Source organism: Tupaia chinensis, unplaced genomic scaffold, assembly GCF_000334495.1.
Source record: "Tupaia chinensis unplaced genomic scaffold, TupChi_1.0 Scaffold000258_1, whole genome shotgun sequence".
NCBI lineage: Eukaryota > Metazoa > Chordata > Mammalia > Scandentia > Tupaiidae > Tupaia > Tupaia belangeri.
The window spans coordinates 3,014,184-3,035,839 of NW_006159738.1; the positions used below are offsets into that span (position 1 = coordinate 3,014,184).

General features: G+C 43.5%; 1 protein-coding gene and 2 long non-coding RNA genes across 7 annotated transcripts in view; 1 reads left to right on the plus strand and 2 right to left on the minus strand.

Annotated features, from left to right (window-relative positions):
• LOC106734945 (uncharacterized) overlaps window positions 1–5,656 on the minus strand; it is a 33,857-nt gene extending 28,201 nt beyond the window's left edge. Inside the window, exon 1 of the long non-coding RNA XR_001370423.2 lies at window positions 5,564–5,656. This is a non-coding gene — a long non-coding RNA (uncharacterized LOC106734945). The remainder of the gene's footprint in view (window positions 1–5,563) is intronic.
• Window positions 5,657–5,855: 199 nt separating this feature from the next.
• TCTN1 (tectonic family member 1) overlaps window positions 5,856–21,656 on the plus strand; it is a 26,443-nt gene continuing 10,642 nt past the window's right edge. For 2 of the 3 annotated variants that reach the window (XM_006149328.3, XM_006149329.3), the window contains exons 1-7: window positions 5,856–6,075; window positions 10,427–10,547; window positions 12,851–12,981; window positions 14,795–14,943; window positions 17,835–17,922; window positions 19,609–19,718; window positions 21,344–21,364. In XM_006149328.3, the coding sequence (XP_006149390.1) occupies window positions 5,856–6,075; window positions 10,427–10,547; window positions 12,851–12,981; window positions 14,795–14,943; window positions 17,835–17,922; window positions 19,609–19,718; window positions 21,344–21,364 (840 nt within the window). The remainder of the gene's footprint in view (window positions 6,076–10,426; window positions 10,548–12,850; window positions 12,982–14,794; window positions 14,944–17,834; window positions 17,923–19,608; window positions 19,719–21,343; window positions 21,365–21,656) is intronic. The other variant, XM_027772207.1, reaches the window with a different exon arrangement.
• LOC114007946 (uncharacterized) overlaps window positions 11,191–21,656 on the minus strand; it is a 14,232-nt gene continuing 3,766 nt past the window's right edge. For 2 of the 3 annotated variants that reach the window (XR_003549523.1, XR_003549521.1), the window contains 3 exons: window positions 19,066–19,238; window positions 17,808–17,985; window positions 11,201–11,286 (listed from right to left, as the gene is read on the minus strand). This is a non-coding gene — a long non-coding RNA (uncharacterized LOC114007946). Of the gene's footprint in view, window positions 11,287–17,807; window positions 17,986–19,065; window positions 19,239–21,656 lie in introns of all 3 variants that reach the window. The other variant, XR_003549522.1, reaches the window with a different exon arrangement.

Sequence of the window (21,656 nt, forward strand, 5' to 3'; positions counted from 1 at the left end):
GAGGATGGGACCAGCTAGGTGGTGGGGAGGTTAAGGCGGCTGGATCCCACAAGGCTAGCCTCACAGTTCAAGTCCCAGACCAGGCAGCTTGAGAAAAACGCCAGATGTATTTCTCAGTGTGTGTGCCCCAAATCTGGAGAGGAGAATGGAAGCATGGGAGGTGCTTTCTCATGCTCGCCAGATAGAGAAAGACAGAAAAATAGAAAGCAAGAAATCATCCCCCAGAGGGGAAGACCATGCTGCAATCCCTTCTCCTCCATTCTCCTCTTAGGATCTTGGGCACACACACATACACACACGCCTGGTGTGTTTTAATCTGCTGGGTCCTGGACTCGAACCACAGTCAACTATATGAGAGTCTAGCAATGTAACCATTATACCACCTGCTGGTCCCTCCAAATATAATTTCTAACTGAAAAAAAAATCAGAACTCCTAGAAGAAATCATTGAGTTCCAGGTCTGAAATGTGTGTGGATGAGAGAGAGGTTGATATCTTTTTTTTGTTTTTGTTAATTTGCCAAAGGGTATGTGCATTTGCCAGAGAGAGACAGAAAGAAAGTGAGAAAGCACCTCCATGGTCACATTGCAATCCCTTCTTTATTTCTGCCTCCTTTAGGGATTTGGGGCACCCGGACACACATGCCTGGCATGTTTCTCAAACCACTGGGTCTGGGGCTTAAAGTGCACAGCTGGCTATGGGGGATCTAGCCGCCTTAACCACAAGTCCACCAGTTGGCCTGAGAGAGGGATTCTTCTTTTTATTTTTTGGAGAGGTTTTTGCTATAGGGCACGTGTGCTTGCCAGAAAGACAGAGAGAGACAGAGAGACAGCGAGAAATCACCCCCCAGGGAGGATGGCCATGCTGCAATCCCTTCTCCTCCATTCTCCTCTCTGGATCTTGGGCATGCACACACATGTACCCAGTGTGAGTTTAAGCCACCGGGTCTGGGACTCAAACCGCAGTTGACCACATGGGAGTCCAGTGACATAGCCATTACGCCAACTGCTGGTCCCATGCAGGTATTTCAATTAAAAAACAATTACTAAGTTAACTACGTCAGTGAAACAGACTTTTTAAATTATGTTCCCTTCTTTATATCATAGCACTTTGGAGCGCATGAAAACTAAAGCAAAAAATGGCCCTTCCCACCAGCTTTGCCCAATGCCTCCTGCTTAAACAAGTTTTAAAAGCAAAAAGAAGCTTGTGAACTGTTTTCAAATCTTTTTAAAAAAATAGAACCAAACAAATACTGCAGTTCTCTATGACTGTACCCTAAGAAGATCACGGCACATCCAGACACTGCTAAAAGTACTTCTCTTTCCTTCTCTCTCTGCCCTCCCCCCAGTAAATACATTTTTAAAAGTAAAATATAAAATAAGTTGAAAAATAGCATAGCATTCTCAGCCTGGCCATGGTGGCGCAGGTGATAGGACACAGCTACGTGAGGTCAGACCACGTAGGAGGCTCAGGTTTGGTTCCTGGACTAAGCTAAAGAGGCTGGGTGTGGTAGCAAGCACCTGTAATTCTGGCCAGGGGGCTGAATTATAGGAACCAGCAGATGGTGTAATGGTTACCTTGCTGGACTCCAACATGTCCAACCATGGTTCAAATCCCAGACCTGGAAGCTTGAAATTCACATTGAGTGTGTGTGCGTGCATGTCCAAGATCCTGATAGGAGAACGGAGGAGAAGAGACTGTAGTGTGGCCATCCCCACAAAGGATGATTTCTTGCTTTCTGTCTCTCTGGCAACAGAATTTTGCCCTATGGCAAAATCCTCTCTTTCTGAAAATATTGTCTATAAATAAATACATCCATACTTAGACTTTTCCACACCCCATATCAGGATGCACACTTTAACACCATAAGGCTGAATCTTTTGACCTATGTCAAAAGACTGCTCTTGGGTCAGCAGGTGGTATGGTTAAGGTGCTGGATCCTGCATGGCCAATTCTGTGGTTTGAGTCCTGGACCCAGCAACTTGAAAAACATACCAGGTATGAGTGCATGTGCCCAAAATCCTGAGAGGAGGATGTCGAAGTGATTGTGGCGTGGTCATTCCCCTGGGGGATGATTTCTCACTTTCCTTCTCTCTCTCTGCCTCCCCAGCAAGAGAGCAAAAAAAGAATTGCTATCCAGTCTTTTGCTTGCTCTGCTTGGGTCTCCATGTTCTTTCCCACAAACTCGGGTTAATGAAAGGGAGGTGCTTTAAAACAAGCTGCAGCAGAAATGCCTTACCCTATGACAGGGCGAACTGAACCTTTGGGGCTAAAGAAGAATTCACCAACAGGCTGCTGGTAAGAGGAACTACCTGCAGGCCCAGAGGATGACAATGAAAACATGTTGACGGCAGAAAAACCGAAACAGACGTGGGGGCGGACAGAGCAGTATCTCTCCGTGGGACCAAGAGGTCAACTCCGTTTCACCTTCTCATTTATTTGTAATTGCCAAAGAGCATGTGCACACGTTAGAGAAAGAGAAAGAGGAAGAGGAGAGAGAGAACACACCCCTCACTGGAAAACATAAAAATCTAATTTTAAACAGGGAGTAGAAGCCCTAACTTGAGCAACAACACACAATAATAACCAATTCACCTCAATCCATAGCAAAGAGCAAGACAAGGTTGTCCATACTGCCTCGTGAAGGCAGCCTCAGCTTTCTTTCCACCTAGTGACTCTTCCTGCCTCTGATTTTTTTTCTCTTTTTTTTTTTTTGTAGGTGTTTTGCTCTCCATGTGCACTCTCCAGAAAGACAGAGAGAGACAGAAAGACAGAAAGCGAGAAATCACCCCTCAGGGGGGATGGCCACGCCACAATCCCTTCTCCTCCATTCTCCTCTCGAGATCTGGCATGCACGCACATGTGCCCCGTGTGAGTTTAAGCTGCTGGGTCTGGGACTCGAACCACAGTCAGCTACATGGGAATCCAGCGACATAGTCATTATGCTAACTGCTGGCCCCCTGCCTCTGATTTTTCAGCTTTGTTATATAGCTTTCAAGCACAGAATTCCAAAGAGTTGAATTGCCTTCATCCTGCCCAATGTTGGCATAGACTGTGAGAACAGATGAACATTTAAAATCATGCATGAGGAGCTGGCAGGTGGCATGATGGTAAGTGTGCTAGACTGCCAAATGGCTGACCATGGTTCAAGTCCTGGACCTGGTAGCTTGCTTTCTCACTTACCCTCTCTCTCTCTCTCTCTCTTGCTCTGTCCCACTCAAATTTAAATAAATAAGCTAAAAAAAAATAATAATTCTTTTTAAAAAATCACAGAGGGGACCAGCAGATGGTGTAATGGGTACGTTGTAGGACTCCCACATAGTCAACTGAGGTTTGAGTCCCAGACCCGGTGGCTTAAAATCCCACATGGCTGACTGTGTGATTCAGCTTGGAAATCATGCCAGGTACCTGTGCATGCATGCCCAAGATCCTGAGAGGAGAATGGAAGAGAAGGGATTGTGGCATGGCTATCTCCCATGGAAGGGTGATTTCTCAGTTTCCCTCTCTAGGAAAAAAAAAATACAAACATTTGTGTACAACCCAAATACTGAGGTTTGGGGCAAAATAAGGAGCTAAAACTTAGCCAGTTCCATGTCATTTTATCCTAATGAGAGAACTTACTACAGCCAGAGCAGGAAGAAGGGAGAAAACATGCTCTGGGTTGAAAGATGAATAGAGGTTGGCAGAAATGGGTCACCTGTGAAATGTAAAGTCCCAATGTTACTAAGGCTTGCATAATGTGTCTGAGTTAATGCAATCCTCATTTTGAGCTGAATGTCAAAAAATGGCTTTTGGGCCATCTATCAAGTGCTTGAGACTAGACACAAAGGGGTGATGAGATTATTTTCCAAACCACACAGTAGCAGGTCCTGATCGCAATCATCAGATGTTAGACGAGGGACGACTTCAGAGGTCCTGTGATCATAAAGACAATCACGCCAAAGCTGAAAGCACTTTATCAAAACTTATCCAGCAGCCTAAAATTTTGAAATAGAAATGAGGACAAAGTGATTCACAGGTATGAGGGAACAGAAAAGAAAGTAGAGGCCTGGAAATAAAGAGAGGGTCTAAAAAAACAAAAATAAATAATCTGGATGTAGAAGTTATAAAATGAAGCTTCAGAAGATCTGGGTTTTTGGTTTTGCTATTTTTGTCAGAAGGTGTGTGTGCTTGCCCGAGAGAGACAGAAAGAGAGAGCGGGAAAGGAAGAAAGTAACTCCATGTGGCATGGTCACACTGTAATCCTTCTCCATTTCTTCATCCTGTTGGGATTCTGGGCTCTGGAGCCAGGATTCAAACCTCGGTTAGTCATATGGCATCTGGCTTCCTTAATCTCTAGGCTATGGGTGGTCCCCAATCTCTTCTCCTCCATCCTCTTCCTGGGATTTTGGGCATGCACGCATACAGGCCAGACGTGATTTTCAAACCACCAGGTCTGGGACTTGAACCCGATCATCCATGTGGGAGTCCAGCACCTTGGCTACCACACCACCTGCTGGCTGCCCCTATTATATTTTATATGCTGACTCTGGAATGCCTCTGGAAAGTGCTAAAGATGTCACTTTTACCATTTAGTTTTGCTATATACATTTAATAAATTAGTCATATATACTGTTCGGCATTCTTCTGAATTGGTAAATGCATTTCATGAATTAACATTGTGATATGTTTACATATTTTTTTTTAAGAATTATTTTATTGGGAACAGCAGTTAGCGTAATGGTTATGTCGCTGCTGAACTCCCATGTAGTCGACCTCACTTTGAGCCCTGGACCTGGCAGCTTAAAATTCACTCAGGGAGCATATGCCCAAGATCCCAAGAGGAGATTGGAGGAGAAGGGATTGCATTGTGGTCATCCCTCTGGGGGGTGGTTTCTCTGTCTCTCTGTCTCTCTGTCTTTCTGGCCCATGCAGGCACCCTATAGCAAAATACTTCTCAAAAAAAATTTTTTTTATTTATCTTTATTTACTTATCTACTTTTAATTTGGCCAGAGAGAGACAGAGTGAGCGGGGCAGAGTGAGAAAGCAAGCTGCCAGGCCCAGGAATCGAGTCTGGTCAGCCATGTGGAGTCCAGTGCCCTTAACCACCATGCCACCTGCCTGCCCCTTGTTTACATATTTTGACATCTACTTCTGAACTGTGAGGAGCCAAGCATCAGAGGCATGGCCAACAGCCCTGTACTCAGGTACCTTCCAAATAAGCCCATTTAGAATGGTAGCATTTTCCTAATTCTTGGGGTCTCCAGGTCGTTTTATAGAGTACATTCTCTTTGCTTTTCCCTTTAAGATTTATGTATTATTCGATTTCATCTTTGTCAAAGTTTTTTGTCTGTACAACAAGTTATTACATGTGTATTTGTCCCCCGATGACAACACACAGGCCACCAACCTACTGAGACGCATTAAAACAAAAAAGACAAAACCAGTGTCAAAGGGTCAACAGGATAGGGAGAGCTGAAGGATGGCGACGTGGCAGGCCCCGACGTTCCTTCAGAAGTCCCAGAAATACTGATTTCTGGGCCCTGCCCCAGACTTAGCTGACTCAACACCCCCTGAGGTGGTACCTGGAAATCCGCTTTTTCAGTCAAGCGCCGCAAACCGGGTGGGAGCTACAGCTGGGATTTGCACGTCCCTCGCCTTGCCTCGGCTGCCTTCAGCCCGCCCCCAGCCGGCCGCAGCCCCCGCCCACACATCGACCACGCCCACACTCAAGCCCCGCCCCGTGTGGGCCTCGCTCCACCCCCTGTCGACGCGCGCAGCCTCTCAGGTCCCTTCCGGTGATGCCCTGGGCTGGCGGTCGCGGTTGCCCGGCAACGCGTCGTCCCAGGCGCGGGCAGCGCGAGGGTCCGCGTGGCTATGGGGCCACCGGGCATCCTGCCTCTCCTGCTGGTGCTCCTGGGCTGCTCTGCTTCGGTGAGCGCCCAGGCCAGAGCCACACCCGCAGTGGCGACGGAGGGCCCCTACTCCACCGAGGCAGCCGCTGCCACTCTCGGACCCTCCCTGTCGCCTAGGCCACCCGGGAGTTCCAGGACCCCAGGACCCTCTTCTGGCTCCAGGCCCACCCCGGTCACGGACGGTGGGTAGCAGCTGTCTATTCCTGGGAGTCCACAGTGACCCAAGGTCGGGGGGCAGTCTGGGTGAGGATGTGAAAATAATAATGACAGCTATGCTTGTGGGGCTCGGCTGTCACTGGGAGTGGGCCACAGGCAGTAGCTCCCTCAGTATCTGAGAAGTGGGTAATATTATCCCTGCCATACAAAGGCGGAAACAGGCTTCCAGAGCGAAAGTGGGACGGGGTTAAACTTGCAAAGTACTTGCAGCGGTCCTGGACAGCGTTAATGCTGAAGGTGATCATGAATGAGTCCTTGCAGCCGAAGACGGAATTAATTCGAAAAGTGTCTAGAATAGGCAGTGGTGAGATTTATGCATGGGCTGCATTAATTTTTAACTTATATGAGAAAAAGACGTCAAAGGTCTAGCTTATTAAATGTGACTGAGCCACGACCCTTGTGGGTGAACTTGAATGATGAAAACTCAGGAATCCTCCTGCATTGAGTTGGAGAGAGGGAGGTGGGTGATGCCCATTTCTAGGAGTCCTATTTAGGGATAATTAATACGTTTCTCAGAAGGCGATTTTTTCATCCTGGAATTACACACTTAGTGAACTTTATAATCTGTATGCGATGACTTCAGGGAATGTCTGTGAGTTCTCGACACTGAGTGCAAAATTTTGTGAATATGCCTTTTTTTCTGGGGTGAAAGTTCATAGCAGTCAACAGACTCTCAAAGGGGTTTGTGATCTCCAAAACAAAGTTTTGGGACCAGCAGTTAGCATAATGGCTATGTTGTTGGACTCCCATGTAGTCGACCCTGGTTCAAGTCCCAGACCTGGTGGCTTAAACTCACGCCGGGCGCATGTGCGTGCATGCTCAAGATCCCGAGAGGAGAATGGAGGAGAAGGGATTGCATCGTGGCCCCCGCCCCGGGGGGTGATTTCTCGCTTTCTGTCTCCCTGTCTCTCTGTCTTTCTGATGAGCGCACATGCCCTATAGCAAAAACCTTTCCAAAAAAAGAAAAAAAAAAGTTTCAAAAATTCTCCATGTGGACAATTCCAAAAGTTATGCAGTATTTATCCCTTTTTAAGAAAAAAGATCCTTTTAAAAATTGAGTAAGGATCACTGTTAGGGTAGTAAATAAAGCTATTACTGAGCTCTAGGACTTAACTTCAGTTATTGAACCATTGGTTCTCCAAAAAGCCTCCTCCCTAAATGAAGAATAGTGTGTAAGAAAAAATGCAAGGGAATATGTGTGCTGTTTTAATATGGAAACAAAACTCTATTACATTTAAACTGTTATTTGATGAATTAATAGGGAAATTAAACCAGTGATGAATTGAGTAGCTGAATATTCAATGCCTGAAATTCTCTAAGGTTTGGGGACTGAGTTTTCTTTTTCCATGTAAATTAAATACTCTTAATACATTGTAAGTACTGTTAATGCATTATCTCTCCAAGAAGATCTTCCTGAACCTCACTATCAGGACATGTGTTCAGGGCTGTTTTTCCAGGATGGGGAATGAATTTATACTTGCCTTCATTTTTGTTGTTCTTTTTTTAGGTTTTTGCCATAGGGTGCATGCACTCACCAAAGAGAGAGAGAGAGATGGAGAGAGGGAAAGTGAGAAAGCACCCCCCAGGGGAGATGCCACAGCCCATTCTCCATTCTCCTCTTGGGATTTTGTGCATGTAGTCACATGTGCCTAGCATGATTTTCCAGCCACCTCATCTGGGACTTGAACTGTGATCAACCATTAACCACCACATCACCTGTTGGCCCTGTGGGTACTGTTTGGCCCTTTTTTTTTTTTTTTTTTCTTGAGAGATTTTCACTGTAGGGCGCGTGCGCTCGCCAGACAGACAGAGAGAGACATAGAGACAGAAAGCGAGAAATCACCCCCCAGGGGGGATGGTCACGCCGCAATCCCTTCTCCTCCATTCTCCTCTCAGGATCTTAGGCACGCACGCACACGCGCCCGGCGTGAGTTTTAAGCCACTGGGTCCGGGACACGAACCGCGGTCGACTATGTGGGAGTCCAGAGACATAGCCATTATGCTAACTGCTGGTTCCCCCTGTTTGGCCCATTTTTCAGGCAGGTAAATTACGTGCCAAGTTTTAGATCACATAGCTGGTAAGTATTGGAGCAGGAGGCTGACTGAGTCAGGACCTGGACCAAAATTTGCAAAGTAGTTAGCAGGCAGAGTTGGAAGGAGAGAACTGTTCCTCTTGAATGTGAGCCCTGTTCATCAGTACCCTGCCCTGTGAGCCAGGCATGCCGATGGTAAGAGGCTTGGAGGAGCAGCCAAGTGCTACTTAGACCTGGCGAGTGCTCACCAGATGCTTGTTGATGATCAAGTGCACTCAGCTCCTGCATGGAGACCTTTCCTCCCGAGTGGGGTTATTAGACGCTATTGCTCCATCCTTAGTAGTCATATAGTTACCTACAAGGGTTTTTAAGTTTTGAAAACAAATCAAGATTGTAATTTTAAACACATAAGGTAGGAAGCCTAAATGCTTTTATAATTTTTAAAATTAAAAAATTTCTTTTTTAAAAAAAGAATTATTTATTTTATTTGTTTATTATTATTCTTCAATTTGATCAGAGAGAGAATGAAAGGGAGAGTGAGAAAACAAGCTGCCAGGTCTAGACTCAAACCGTTGTTGGCCATGTGGGAGTCCAGCACCTTATCACCATGCCACCTGCCAGCCCCTTTTCTTTAGGTTTTTGTCATAAGTTACTTATGCTTGCCAGAGAGAGAGAAAGAGAGAGAGAGAGAGCGAGAGAGAGAGAGGCAGTGAGAGGGAAAGTGAGAACTCACTCCCCCAGGGGAGATGGCCACGGTGCATTCCCTTCTCCTCCATTCTCCTCCTGGGATTTTGGGTACACACTCACATACATCCTGCATGATTTTCAAGATGCCAGCTCTGGGACTCGACCCACAAATAGCCATGTGGGAGTCCAGTGCTTTAACCACCATGCCTCCTGCTGGCCCCAATGCTTTTTAAAAGTTCTTGATGTTGGTATGGACAAGTTGCCTTGTTATTTCACTAAGCACACAGAGGAATCCTTGCAAGACTAGAGATAAGCAGATTTTTTTTTTTTGAGATATTTTTGCTATAGGTTATGTGTGCTCCCCAGAGAGACAGAGACACAGAAAGTGAGGAATCATTCCCCAGGGTGGATGGCCACACTGCAATCCCTTCTCCTCCATTCTGCTCTCAGGACCCTGGGCACACATGGACATGCACCGGTGTGAGTTTCAAGCTGCAGGGTGCAAGACTTGAACCGCAGTTGGCCATGTTGGAGTTTAGCACCTTAACCACCACGCCATTTGCTAGTTCCCATATGTGGGTAAACTTAAGAAGGAAAACTTGTGTCTCAGACAAAGTATGTGTATTAATTGACAAAACCTTCCCCTCACACACTTTTTCCAGTGTATGTTATACCTTTTTGGGCTACATTTTTCTAAAGCTCATTTTTATTGCAAAATAATTCATACATACAAATAAGAATGTTGTATGGACCTTCTACCAGCATTTGATTAAGATCCTTTTTTTGTTAGTCATTTGGTTTTATGGCTTGAAATCACCCCCCCAGCGGGATGGTCACACCGAAATCCCTTCTCTTTCATTCTCCTCTTGGGATCTTGGGTATGCATGCACACATGCCTGGTGTGTTTTAAGCCACAGGATCTGGGGTTTGAACTGCAGTCAACTATGTGGTAGTCCAGTGACGTAACCATTACACCATCTGTTGGCCCCAGCTGATATATAAATATTGTTTAAAGAATTATTTAACTTTATTTACTATTATTACTTTTTCCCATTTGATTAGATAGAGAGAGGAGAGGAAAGTGAGAAAGCAAGCTACCAGATCCAGGACTTAAATCACGGTTGGCCACATGGGAGTCTAGCGCCTTTAACTACCACGCCACCTGCCGGCCCCTCAACTGACACTTTTTTAAAAAGGGAACTTCTCCCTGAATAAGAAAATAAAACAGGGAGTTAAAAATTCCAATAATTGTCATTATTAATAAGTAAAAGTTGTGAAGTAGGGAGATTCCTAACCCGTCCCCATGTTTTATTAAATTGATAAAAATGAGTTTTTGAAAACTACAGATGCCTGGGTTTTGCGTTCAGTCTGTAGGTAGATCACAAACAAACAGAACTTCCCTGTGGAGTCAGATGATTAGCCGCTGTGGGGAAACCTAATTGTGGGGTGCTCATACTGACTAATGACTTCATGAATTTCAGTGCAATAGGAAAAATAAAATGGGCCTTCTAATGACATTGATTTACGGTACTGGAGGTGGCAGGGGACAGTCTCTGCCTGCTGGTGACGCTCTGGTCCCACCCTCTTATTTCTGTAGTTACTGCTCTCTGTGTCTGTGACTTGTCTCCAATGCAGTGTGACATCAACTGCTGTTGTGACCCCGACTGCAGCCCTACGGATTTCAGTGTCTTTTCTTCCTGCTCAGTTCCCGTTGTCATGTAAGTGGATGACATATATAGTTTTGATAAAGTTTGATCAAGATAATAAAATCTGGGGATGGAGAGTGAAAACTCCCCGAAGGTCAAAAAACCCGAACCTGGTTTTCTGAACTTTGCACTGGTCTGAAGCCATGCTACCCAAACCACCATGTAAATGAGTAGCTCTTCCTTATTTGCATCCTGCAAAATGATAGAGCAGGCAAAAGAGAAGAGTTGTATGTTTCTTCTAAAGAGTGTGATGGAATCTGTGTTTGGAGATGACGTGTTACATGTCAGTTTCAGTGGTAAACAGATGCTCTGCCACATTTTTTTAATTAGTCTCATGGATAGCCTTGCATGAAAAGTGTGGTTCAATTTTACAGCTTTTGTTTTGGAAATAATACTTGTAACAAAATATTAAATTATACTTTTCTGACATGTAAATCTACTAGGACTTCTCACAGTTCACTTTGTATAGGAGAACAATGGAAAACGGCCTTCCCCCGTTGATTGCCAGGCAAAGAAATAATCTGTTTTGAGTGATCTATTCTCATAATTCAGATTTCAGAGCTTTTTAACAAATACAAAAATACGTAGAAAAGTTTCATTTATTCGGGATGGAACCAACTTATTCAGACATAGCTAATTTAAATTCCTTTTTATAGCAGGTTTTAGCAATTGATACTTGATAGGTGAATCCTTTTGGTAGATATGATGGGGTTTTCCTGTGTGAAACTTTATTTTGAAGTTTGTTTATTTCCTGAGAGAGACAAAGACAGATAGATAAGTACCCTACAGGATTTTCACATCTCCATCTATCCCAGCCAGCCCAGAGCACAGACACTTACGTGTACATCCACCCTGCCCAGGGAGAACTAAGGATGGTGGCCCTTCCCTCGCAAAGGCGCAACAGTGAGACTGGGGAGACGTATCCTGATCCGATAGTGTACTGACAGCCGACCGGGCCGGAAAGCTAGCTGAGAGAGGGAAGGAGGGAGTCCCATTCTGTTGATTGATCCGTCACCCCACATTAGCCCTCCTGTTTGTCCATCCTGCTTCCTCCTGCTTTACAAGCTCACACCTCACCTTGTCACTCACTTGCCAGAAAACCTTCAGAAGCTCCTATTGCCTACAGACTCCTTAGCCTGGACTCAGATCCATCCCCAACTGCTTTCAGATCCTGTTTCCTACTAATCCTCATCGTCAATTTCTACGTAAGCCCAGCCTGGATACCCAGAGTTTCTCAAAGACCACACAGTTCATTTCCCACCCTTGGGCGGTGCTGTTCTTGCACCTGGATCAGCCTCTCATCCTCTCTGAGTCCTACCCATCCTTTAAGGCCCAGTAAAAACTGAAAGATGATCATCTTGGCAAGGGCACGGGGAAATAGGCATCCTTCCTGCTGTGTTGATAAGGTTGTATGCTATTCCTTTCTAAGAGAGAGTCTGGCAAAATGTCTGAACGCCATAAATGAAAGCCTTCTGATTTAGCAATTCCACTTCAAGGAACATGGCCTAAGGAAGTATCTGGACACTTTTATAAAGAGGTCCATGTAAGGATTTCAGTATAGTATATGCAACTGAGGAAAGTTACAAGCAGCCTACATCAAGAGTGGAGAATAGGTTAGGCAAGTTAGGGTGGTTAACAAGCTGGTGGTGTATGACGAGACATTCAGTATAATACTGCAAAGCATATTGGTGACTTGGGAAATATTAGGCTTCATACAGTAAGTGAGAAAAGCCTTCAAGCAGTATGGAGAATATGATTCCATGTTTGTTATAACTCTGTCTCTATACCATATCTATATTTAATTGATTGGGCTTTGTCAAATCTCAGATTGGTTTAAGACAGAACTGAAACTTGACTTCTAAGCTTTAAACCTAGATAACTTCACATTTTATCATCCTCGCAACTCTTTGAGGACAGCTTTCCTCTAAAGACAAGGAATTTTGGGTCTATTCTGGGTACTTATAAACAGTCTTAAATTCTGCAGAATTTTACTTAATTTGTGCTATCACAGTTTATCAAATTCACTTATATTAAAATTATACCTGATCTGTATTTTATACTTGAAAAAGTTTCCTTAAAGCTTTTTCTAATCGTCTTAATTTTTTCCCTAGTAGAGGAAAACTTTCAAATGCCAAACATTTTAACACTGGATAAAGTAAATAGAAATTGATTCATTTTTAACATCGGGCTTTCATAAATATCCTTCATGTACCTGTTAACATAGTACAGTACAAGCATCTGACAGTTTTAAAATAATCTTGCTAAGATTTATGCTTATGCTTTAAAACTTAGTATTGTTATGTTTTAATTTTCAGGGGTGATAGCCAGTTTTGTAGCCAAAAAGCAGCTACATATTCATTGAATTTTACAGCAAACCCACCTCAAAGGGTATTTAAACTTGTAGACCAGATCAACCCATCCATTTTCTGCATTCATATTACAAACTGTAAGTATTTCACATTGAGGGACTTTGTGAGACTGGAAAGTTTTTCTTCTCAAGTAATTTTCTGCAGGGTCACCAGGTGGCATGGTAGTTCAGGCTCTTGTCTTTCATATGGCCAACTGCGGTCTGAGTCCGAGACCTGGTAGCTTGAAAATCATACAAGGCATGTGTGTGTGCATACCCAAAATCCCAGGAGGAGAATGGAGGAGAAGGGATTGTGGCATGGCCATCCTCCCTGGGGGGTGATTTCTTGCTTTCCCTTTCATGGTCTCCCTCTTTCTCTCTCTGTCTCTGGCAAGTGCATGCACCCTACAGCAAAAACCTTAAAAAAAAGTTAGTTTTTGGGAAACCATCTCCTTCAGTTAGATTTAAAGCAGTCATTCTATGTTTTGGCTGCATGTATGGTGTATCCCTTCTGAGGCCATTGGCCATTTCCCCAGTAACTGGGAATAACTATCAACACAAAGCATGCACATTTTCTCTACAAGTAGTTATGCTTATGTACTTGTCTTTGGCATCTTACACTTGATGTCAAGGGTGTTTATAATATGTAGACACACACATGGATCTAGATTTACATATTTATGTGGGTTTTTTCCTCCTAAATTTCCTCCTGACTTAATGGTTGAAAATCAGGTTCAGCTTTGAACATTACCTGTGGTTTTTATTTCCTTTTTCTCTTTTATTTTTACTAAGAATATTTGCATGAAAACAGGATCTTTATTTTTATCCGAACATTTAGCTCAAATAAGTGCCTAGATCTAAGGTACCTGTAAGCGTAGAGTGTTATCCAGATACCAAAGATCACAGACACATTCATGCTTTTATTTATCAATTAAACTTCACCTTTTCAGAATGTCTTTATTTATGTATTTTGGTTTGTCCCCTTGTGACCGAATACTTAGGTGCATGTTCTGTGATTTGTAATTTGAAGTGACGACTATGCAGTCACTGTCTGGTTCTCTGGCCTATTACCAGCCCAGTACACATACCCTTCTTTCTCTTATGTACAGAGTCCTTTTTTTCTTTTCTTTTTCTTAAAAATATTTTATTTAACTTTATTTTTTAAATTTGTCCAGAAAGGGACAGAGCAAGAGAAAGAAAGAGAGAAAAAGCTGCCAGGTCTGGGGCTTGAACCATGGTCGGCCATATGGGAGTCCAGTGCCCTTAACCACCACACCACCTGTCGGCCCTAGAGTACATTTTTTAAAAAAAGAGTTATTTATTTAATTTTACTTATATTTATTTTTAATTTGTTAGAGGGTACATATACTCACTAGAGGAAGACAGAAAGAGAGAGAGAGGGGAAGTGAGAAAGCAAGCCGCCAGGTCTGGGAGTTGAACCATGGTCAGCCACGTGGTAGCCTAGCACTTCAATCATCATGCCACCTATTGGCTCTCAGAGTGCATTTTTCTTCCTGGCTTTGGAGATGGCTGTGGAAGAGTAGAAACAGGATTCTTTCATTTCCAGAGCCATCTGGGGAGAGAGTTTCCCTTTATAGGTTGCTGCTGTAGACCCCTCTAGGCACCGGGTGGAAAGTGACTGGTCTCTAATAGCCTCTGTCATGCTAGTCATTGGCAAGTGTTAGAAACCAAACCCTGACTTTCCTGCTGTTAGAGAAGCAGGCTGAGTCTAGGGATCCTGTTAACTTAATAAGCTTCAAAAGATCTGGAGAGGAGTGACTATGGAAAAAAGACATCTTATTTTTTTCACATCAATCTTAATGCTACTAAAAACTGTTTCCAAACTATTATGTATGTCATATATAACATACATCTATTTTATACTGATTTAAAATACTTTTTCTACAAACAGATAAACCTGCATTATCATTTATTAATCCAGAAGTGCCTGATGAGAACAGTTTTGATAAGCTGATGACAACATCTGGTTTTACATCGAATGTGGAATCAGATGTTTCTTTCATAACCCGGTTGGAGGCTTCGAATCCTGCTAAATACGAGGTGAGCCAAAAACTTGAGTCTACTCATACTGTCATAAGTATGTTACCAGCAAAACATAGAAATAAAACAAAAATTGATATTTTAGACAAATAAGCTTAATGTTCATCCCTACAAATCAAAGATTATAAAAATTAAAATAAAACATTTGAATTCTGAATATAGGACTTATGGTAGGGGCCAGCAGATGGTGTAGCAGTTATATCGCTGGACTCCCACATGGCCAACCGCAGTTCGAGTCCTGGTCTTGGTGGCTTAAACTCACGCTGGGCACATGTGGATGTGTGCCCGAGATCCTGAGAGGAGAATGGAGGAGAAGAGATTGTAGCGAGACTGTCCTTCCTGGGGGGTGATTTTTCACTTTCTATCTCTGTCTCTCTGGTGAGCCCTATAGCAAAAATCTCTCAGAAACAAAAAAGCACTTATGGTAGTTTATTCCATGGTAAACCTGCATTTTATCTCTGCAGAATTCTTTGCTCTTCACCTTAAAAGATGCAGCATGCTTGAAGTTTGCTGCTGGGAACAGGGAGTAGACTAGCTGGGTGCCTGGTCCTCTTTCCAAGATTGCATTAATTTTATATTCTTTGCAAAGATGTGTGCTATTTTGTGTCCATTAGTAAACCTTTAAAATATGACATATTAACTTTGAATAAACTTTAACTTTTTAAAAAAATAATTATTTATTTTATTTGTATTTATTATATATTTTTTCACCTTGACCAGAGAGAGAAGGAAAGTGAGAAAGTAAGTCACCAGGTCTGGGACCCAAACTGAGGTCAGTTGTATGCAAGTTCAGCACCTTAACCACCATACCACCTGCCAACCCTAAACTTTAACTTTTTCAGAACCATCTTTCAAAAAAAAAAAAATTACAAAAGCAATGAGTCTTTAAAGCCACAAGTATAGAGATATATAAGTAAAAATGGAAAGACATCCTATCTCCGTTAAAATTCACACTACAAGTCATTGTGAAAAGATTAGTGTGTATTTGCCCTGTATCAAAATACATCTGTGCTGCTAACAGAAATACCCATGGCTGGGTAATTTACAAAAATAGGTTATTTGACTCACAATTCTGATGGCTGGAAAGTCCAAAGGTGTCACAGAATGGCAGAGACAGAGCTCTGAGGACAGCTTAGAGGGCAGCACAGTGTGGTCTGTGTCCATGTGTGTGTCCTAGTCTCGTTCCCCTTCCTCATAAAGCAATTGGAACTTGGTCATGGGGGCCCCATCCTAACCTCCCCATCACTGTCTCTTCCCAGAGGTCCCACATTTAAACACCATAATCAAATTACATTTTTACCCTCCTAATCTCATTACATGGGATTTTGGGGGGATACATTTGATTAATTTGAATATGTACATATTTTATTTATATATAGTTGTATAGGGATGGGATTTCTAGTTATGTTCTAGACAACCTTTTTTAAAGAATTATTTAATTTTATTTATTATTATTATTGTTTTTAAATTTGCTGTAGGGCACATGCACTCACCAGAGTGCAACAGAGAGAGAAAAAGAGAAAGAGAGTGAGAGAGAGAGAGAGAGGGAAGGGAGGAGAAAGAGAGAGAAAAAAAGCCACTAGCTCCAGGACTCAAACCACAGTCGGCCATATGGGAGTCCAATGCCTTAACCACCACACCATTTGCTGGCTCCCTAGACAGACTTTTTTAGTGATAAATCTTGTGCATATTCCCATAAAGTCAGTATAAAAATTATGATTTCTTAAGTATTTTCTATGTGCCAGGCACTGTGCAGAGCTTTCTAGGCTTGACCTCATACATTCCGGAGGGACATGTCCCCATTTCCCTAATGAGCAAAACTTAGGTATAGGAAAGTAACTCGTTAGACCTAGTGTCAGAACTACAGTTCACAAAGTATTCCTTTCTGTGTGTATCTGAGCCATTCCACTCTCTTTGTTGTTGCGTGTTCATGATTGAGAGAGGGCGTGTGTGTGCGTGTGAAAGTAAGTGGGGGGCAGAGCCCCATTTACAGGGTCGGGCTTGGTGTGATTCTCCTTCCTCCAGCCCTCCAGCCTGTCAGGTCTTGGGCACTTGAGCCCATGCCTGAGTGTTCCAGGCTGACCAAGCTGGGGACTCAAACTGTGGTCACAATATGGAATCTGGCTTTTGAGTCGTGCAACACTGCTACACCATGGAGCTGGCCTGCCATCCCACTTGTAACAGATACTTGTTTCCAGTTTTTTGCTATTAAAAAATAACCACAGTGGACATTCTGTGTGTGTGTGTATTTGTAAATTGTCTGATTAAATCCTTAGGATATGTTCTTATAAATGAGTTAGCTTGGGCAAAATGAATGGAAAGTTAAAATGTTGATTTCCAGCCAGAAAGATTGCAGTAGTTTACATGCCAGGGCATGAGGACATATTTTCTCATACCCTTGCGGCACCAAGATATTTGGGTAGACTTCCAAATCTTAAAATTTAGCTGTATGCCCAATACTTAGAAATTTGAGTTTTGAATATTGGGGAAGAGTTTCATAGCATTTAATTTTGGGAAAGAAGGCATTCTTTCATAAAATTGATTCATAAAAATTTGAGTGATTTAACTGTATCCTGTATATGTTATTTAAATAATTAATATTAGTGAAAAACAATTTCTTCCCTCACTCCTGAGCCCAGCGGACGGGTTCCTGTCTGCAGAGGCATATACAAATACAATAGCATGCCCACGTGGAAACACGCTTAAAACACCTATGAGAAAGAATGAACCAGCTAAGTGTAAACTCTATGTGGGTAAGAGCCACGTGTGATTTTTGTTCATCACTCTGTCCCTGACACCTGCGGTGCTACCTGCCTGGCACATAGTAGGTGGCCAATAAGTGTCAAAGGAATGCCTTAATGTACCGTAACAGCCACTGGTTGTGTTTGCAGTATGGGGTTCCTCTGCAGACTTCAGACTCATTTCTGAGATTTCCTTCGCCTCTTACATCGTCTCTGTGCACTGATAATAATCCGGCAGGTAAGAGACCAGCCCTTCTTCTTCTTTTTTTTTTTTTAAGAGAGATTTAGGTCTCTGCGCTTGCTGGAGAGATAGAGAGATAGAAAGTGAGAAATCACCCCTTGGGGGAATGGCCACACTGCAATCCCTTCTCCTCCATTCTCCTCTTGGGATTTTGGGCACACATGCATATGTGCCAGGCACGAGTTTTTTAAGCTGCCGGGTCTAGGACTCGAACCACAGTGGGCTACATGAGAGTCCAGTGATATAACCATTATGCCATCTGCTGGTCCCAAGACCCGCCATTCTCTTTTCTCGTGGTACCCAGAGTTTGCTGTTAGTTTACATTTGTAGTAGTCATAATGAGAAAAGGTTGGCAACTAGAAACAGACTCTAAAGGTTGAAGGAGGCTCTAGAGGTTAAGCAGTTCAAGGCCCCACTCGGTGCCAGAGTCTTTTCTACCACATGAATTCGTGAGGGGACTCACTACCTGATGTAGCTGACGTAGTTATCTAACACTTTCAGTTGTTGGAGAGTCCTAAAACTTATCATAGCTGGTGTTTAGTAAGCACTTTCTGTGTGCTGGGTATTACGACCATGCATTTATTTTCCCACCTAAGCCTCACAGTGATCCTTTGAGGTCCAGTTAGTATCTCTGTTAATTTTACAGATGAAGAAACTGTGGGATATGCATTTCTTGCTCAGACTCACTCAGGCAGTGGTGGAGCAGGCTCTCCAGTCCTGAAGTGAGCCTCATTATGGGAACTATCTAAGCAGTCGACTGTGGTTTGAGTCCTAGACCCGGTAGTTAAAAAACTTTGTGCCTGGCACATATGCATTTGTGCCCAAAATCCCAAGAGGAGAATGGAGGAGAAGGGATTGCAGTGTGGTCATTCCCCCGAGGGGTGTATAAAACCGAACTTTTGCCTATCCAATTGGCACAGCTCAGAAAATTTGAGGCTGTGGTGAGTTGGGCATCACTTATGCAGCTGGTGGGCTTAGGTATGGGTGCGGGCTCTGTGAGGGACAACTTTAGCAACATGTACCACTGTACGAATGGCCCCGCTGTAGAACTTCTAGGAGCTGATCCTAAGGAAACTCTGGCCCTCATGCAAAGTAATAATTGCAGCATGGTTTGTGATAACAAAGCTAGAGATAACTTACGTGTCCGTGAGTAGGGAGCTGGTGGGATGATTATGCCACATCTCTGTAGAATGCTAATTATCCCTCAGAAGGGAGGTGGAAGCTCTTCAGTATGTGACAGGCTGGTCTTCAGGATATATTGTTCAATGAGCAAAATCGAGCACCGGAGTGCTGTGTCTACTGTAAATTTGTTTCTAAGACGGGAAAGAAATAATGAATTTTTTTACATACATATTTGGTTTTATTAGCATAGACTATTTCTAGAAAGATACACAAGAAACTTCATGCACATTGCCCCTGAGGAGGGGCATGGATGGTAGCTGGGGGAGAGGCCAGGAGTTAGGGGGAGACTTTGCCAGATATCTATTTTGTGCCTTTTGAATTTTGAAACTCATGTATATGTTAACTATTTGAAAAATAATTTCTAATCCCCATTTTAAATGTATTGCATGTCTGCATTGTTACTTATTTTGCAGTTTTACATAGATAATCATTTTCCTAATCACCACTTTAAACATTTCTTCCCTTTTTGTTTTTCCTTCTTGGGAACGTTGTGGTTTCCAGCATTTCTGGTGAACCAGGCTGTTAAGTGCACCAGAAAGATCAATTTAGAACAGTGTGGAAAAATGGAAGCCCTTAGCATGGCTTATTACAGCAGCCCCGAAATTCTGAAGGTAAGAATTGTTTTAAAGTGGAACTGATTCATTAGATATGTTTCCTGTTCTTTGTATTCTTTTGAGCTATGGCAAGTGTGAAATAATTTCAGTACATGATTGATGCTCAAGTTTCAATTCTCTTCTCCAGTTCTTTGGTATTAGTGACTATTGAATGATCCGTTCAGTAGTTGTTATTTTTATATAGTTTGCTCATATTTTGCTTTCATTCATTTTTTTTTCTTTCTTCATTTTCATGGTAACCAGCAATGTCTGGCTCCTGAATCAAAAATCTTTACTAAAAAAATAACTGAACACTTTAGAAATTATAAAAACATCTGTGGCAGAAATAATGATATTAGCCCCCAAAGAACCCTTTCTTAGAAACAGACCAGAAAAGGAGAGAGGATCCCCTTCCTGGCTGTCAGATGAAATAGGCAGCTGAGAAGTTTAAGGAAGGGGATTGCTGGAGAGGGGAGAGGAGGTCTGACGTGGACACACGGCGAGGCCCCTGGCCCACTTGGCAGGTGAAGCGGAAGGTGTCCTAAGGGGAGAGGTTTCCAGTGATTTGGAACCTTATCATTGTTGTCGAACCCCTCTCCTTATTTCCTTTTTCTGGGCATGCCCAGGTAGGACCGTCCATGGCTCCACTGTTCACTTCAGCTTTCAGGATCTGGTTTAACCTTTCTTCTCTCCTCCTTCATCCTCCCTTCTTGTAAGTCAGCTGTCTGGGCCTATGAGTTTGTCCAGCTCTCACAGGATGGCTTCTTTTTTTTTTTTTAAGGGTACATGTGCTTGTTGGAGACACAGAGAGAGAGCGATGGAGAGAGAGGAAGTGAGAAATCAGCCCCCAGGGGGATGGCCACACCTCAATCCTTTCTCCTCCATTCTCCTCCTGAGATTTTAGGCATGCATGCACACGTGCCCGGCATGAGTTTTAAGTCGGTGGGTCCGGGACTCAGCGGTAGTCGACTATGTGGGAGTCTAGCGACATAACCATTGCACCATCCGCTGGTCCCACAAGATGGCTTCTCACAGCTATGCTGAAGTAGTCCCTCGGGCCTCCGGGTACAGTCCTCTCTCGGCACAGGCCTCCTCAAACATGTCTCTTTGGCCTCCTCCCTAAAGCACCCAGGGGCCTGATAGGGTGTCTTGTGATGAGGTTGGGAAGACAGAGGGCAGGAAGTGAAGGGAGGGTGAGCCCTTCAGAGAGTTCAGCAGTACTTGGAAGCAGGGGCTTGGCATTTAGGGGGCCCGGAATATTGGCAGGAAGAGCACTTAGGAGGCTGTGGGAGTCCCCAGGGCAAGTGAGGACAGGCATAGTAAGAGGGGCCAGGAGACCAGGAGCTGTGCCTTCCCCACTGTGCTTACTGCAATGACAGCCACGTGGACCAGGGGATGGGGTGTCTGGAGACTGGGTCACTGAGCATCTGCTGTGAGGGAAATGAACAGAGAAGGAAAATGCAGCGTCACCTCTTTGCTTATGACCTAGATCCAAACACTCGTAGATGTAAGGTTAAAGAAATTCTGTTTTCCTCTGTGAAATCTTTAACAAGATGAATATGCCCTTTAACCCAAAGTCTAGAAAAGCAATGAAAACGCTTCTTGCTGTTTAACAAAATTTCTTTTGGTTTCTTTTTATCTAGGTGCCTAATTCAAGAACAAAGGTAAGAGTATTTCTTAATGCAAAGTAAGATAGTTAATAGAACACTTATTTCTAAACCCTTTGAAATGAATAATTTATGATTACAAGGGCACTTTATTGCCAATAACAAAACATCCGCCAAGGCCGGTCACTGGGTGTGCTGGCTGACAACGCTGTCTGCAGGCCGAGGCCACATGGGAGGCCCAGGTTTGATTCCCTGCCTGCCCTAGCAGCCGGCATGGTGGTGCACGCCTACAGTCCCAGCTACTTGGGAGGCCAAGGCAGGAGGACTGTGACATAAAGACATAGCTTAT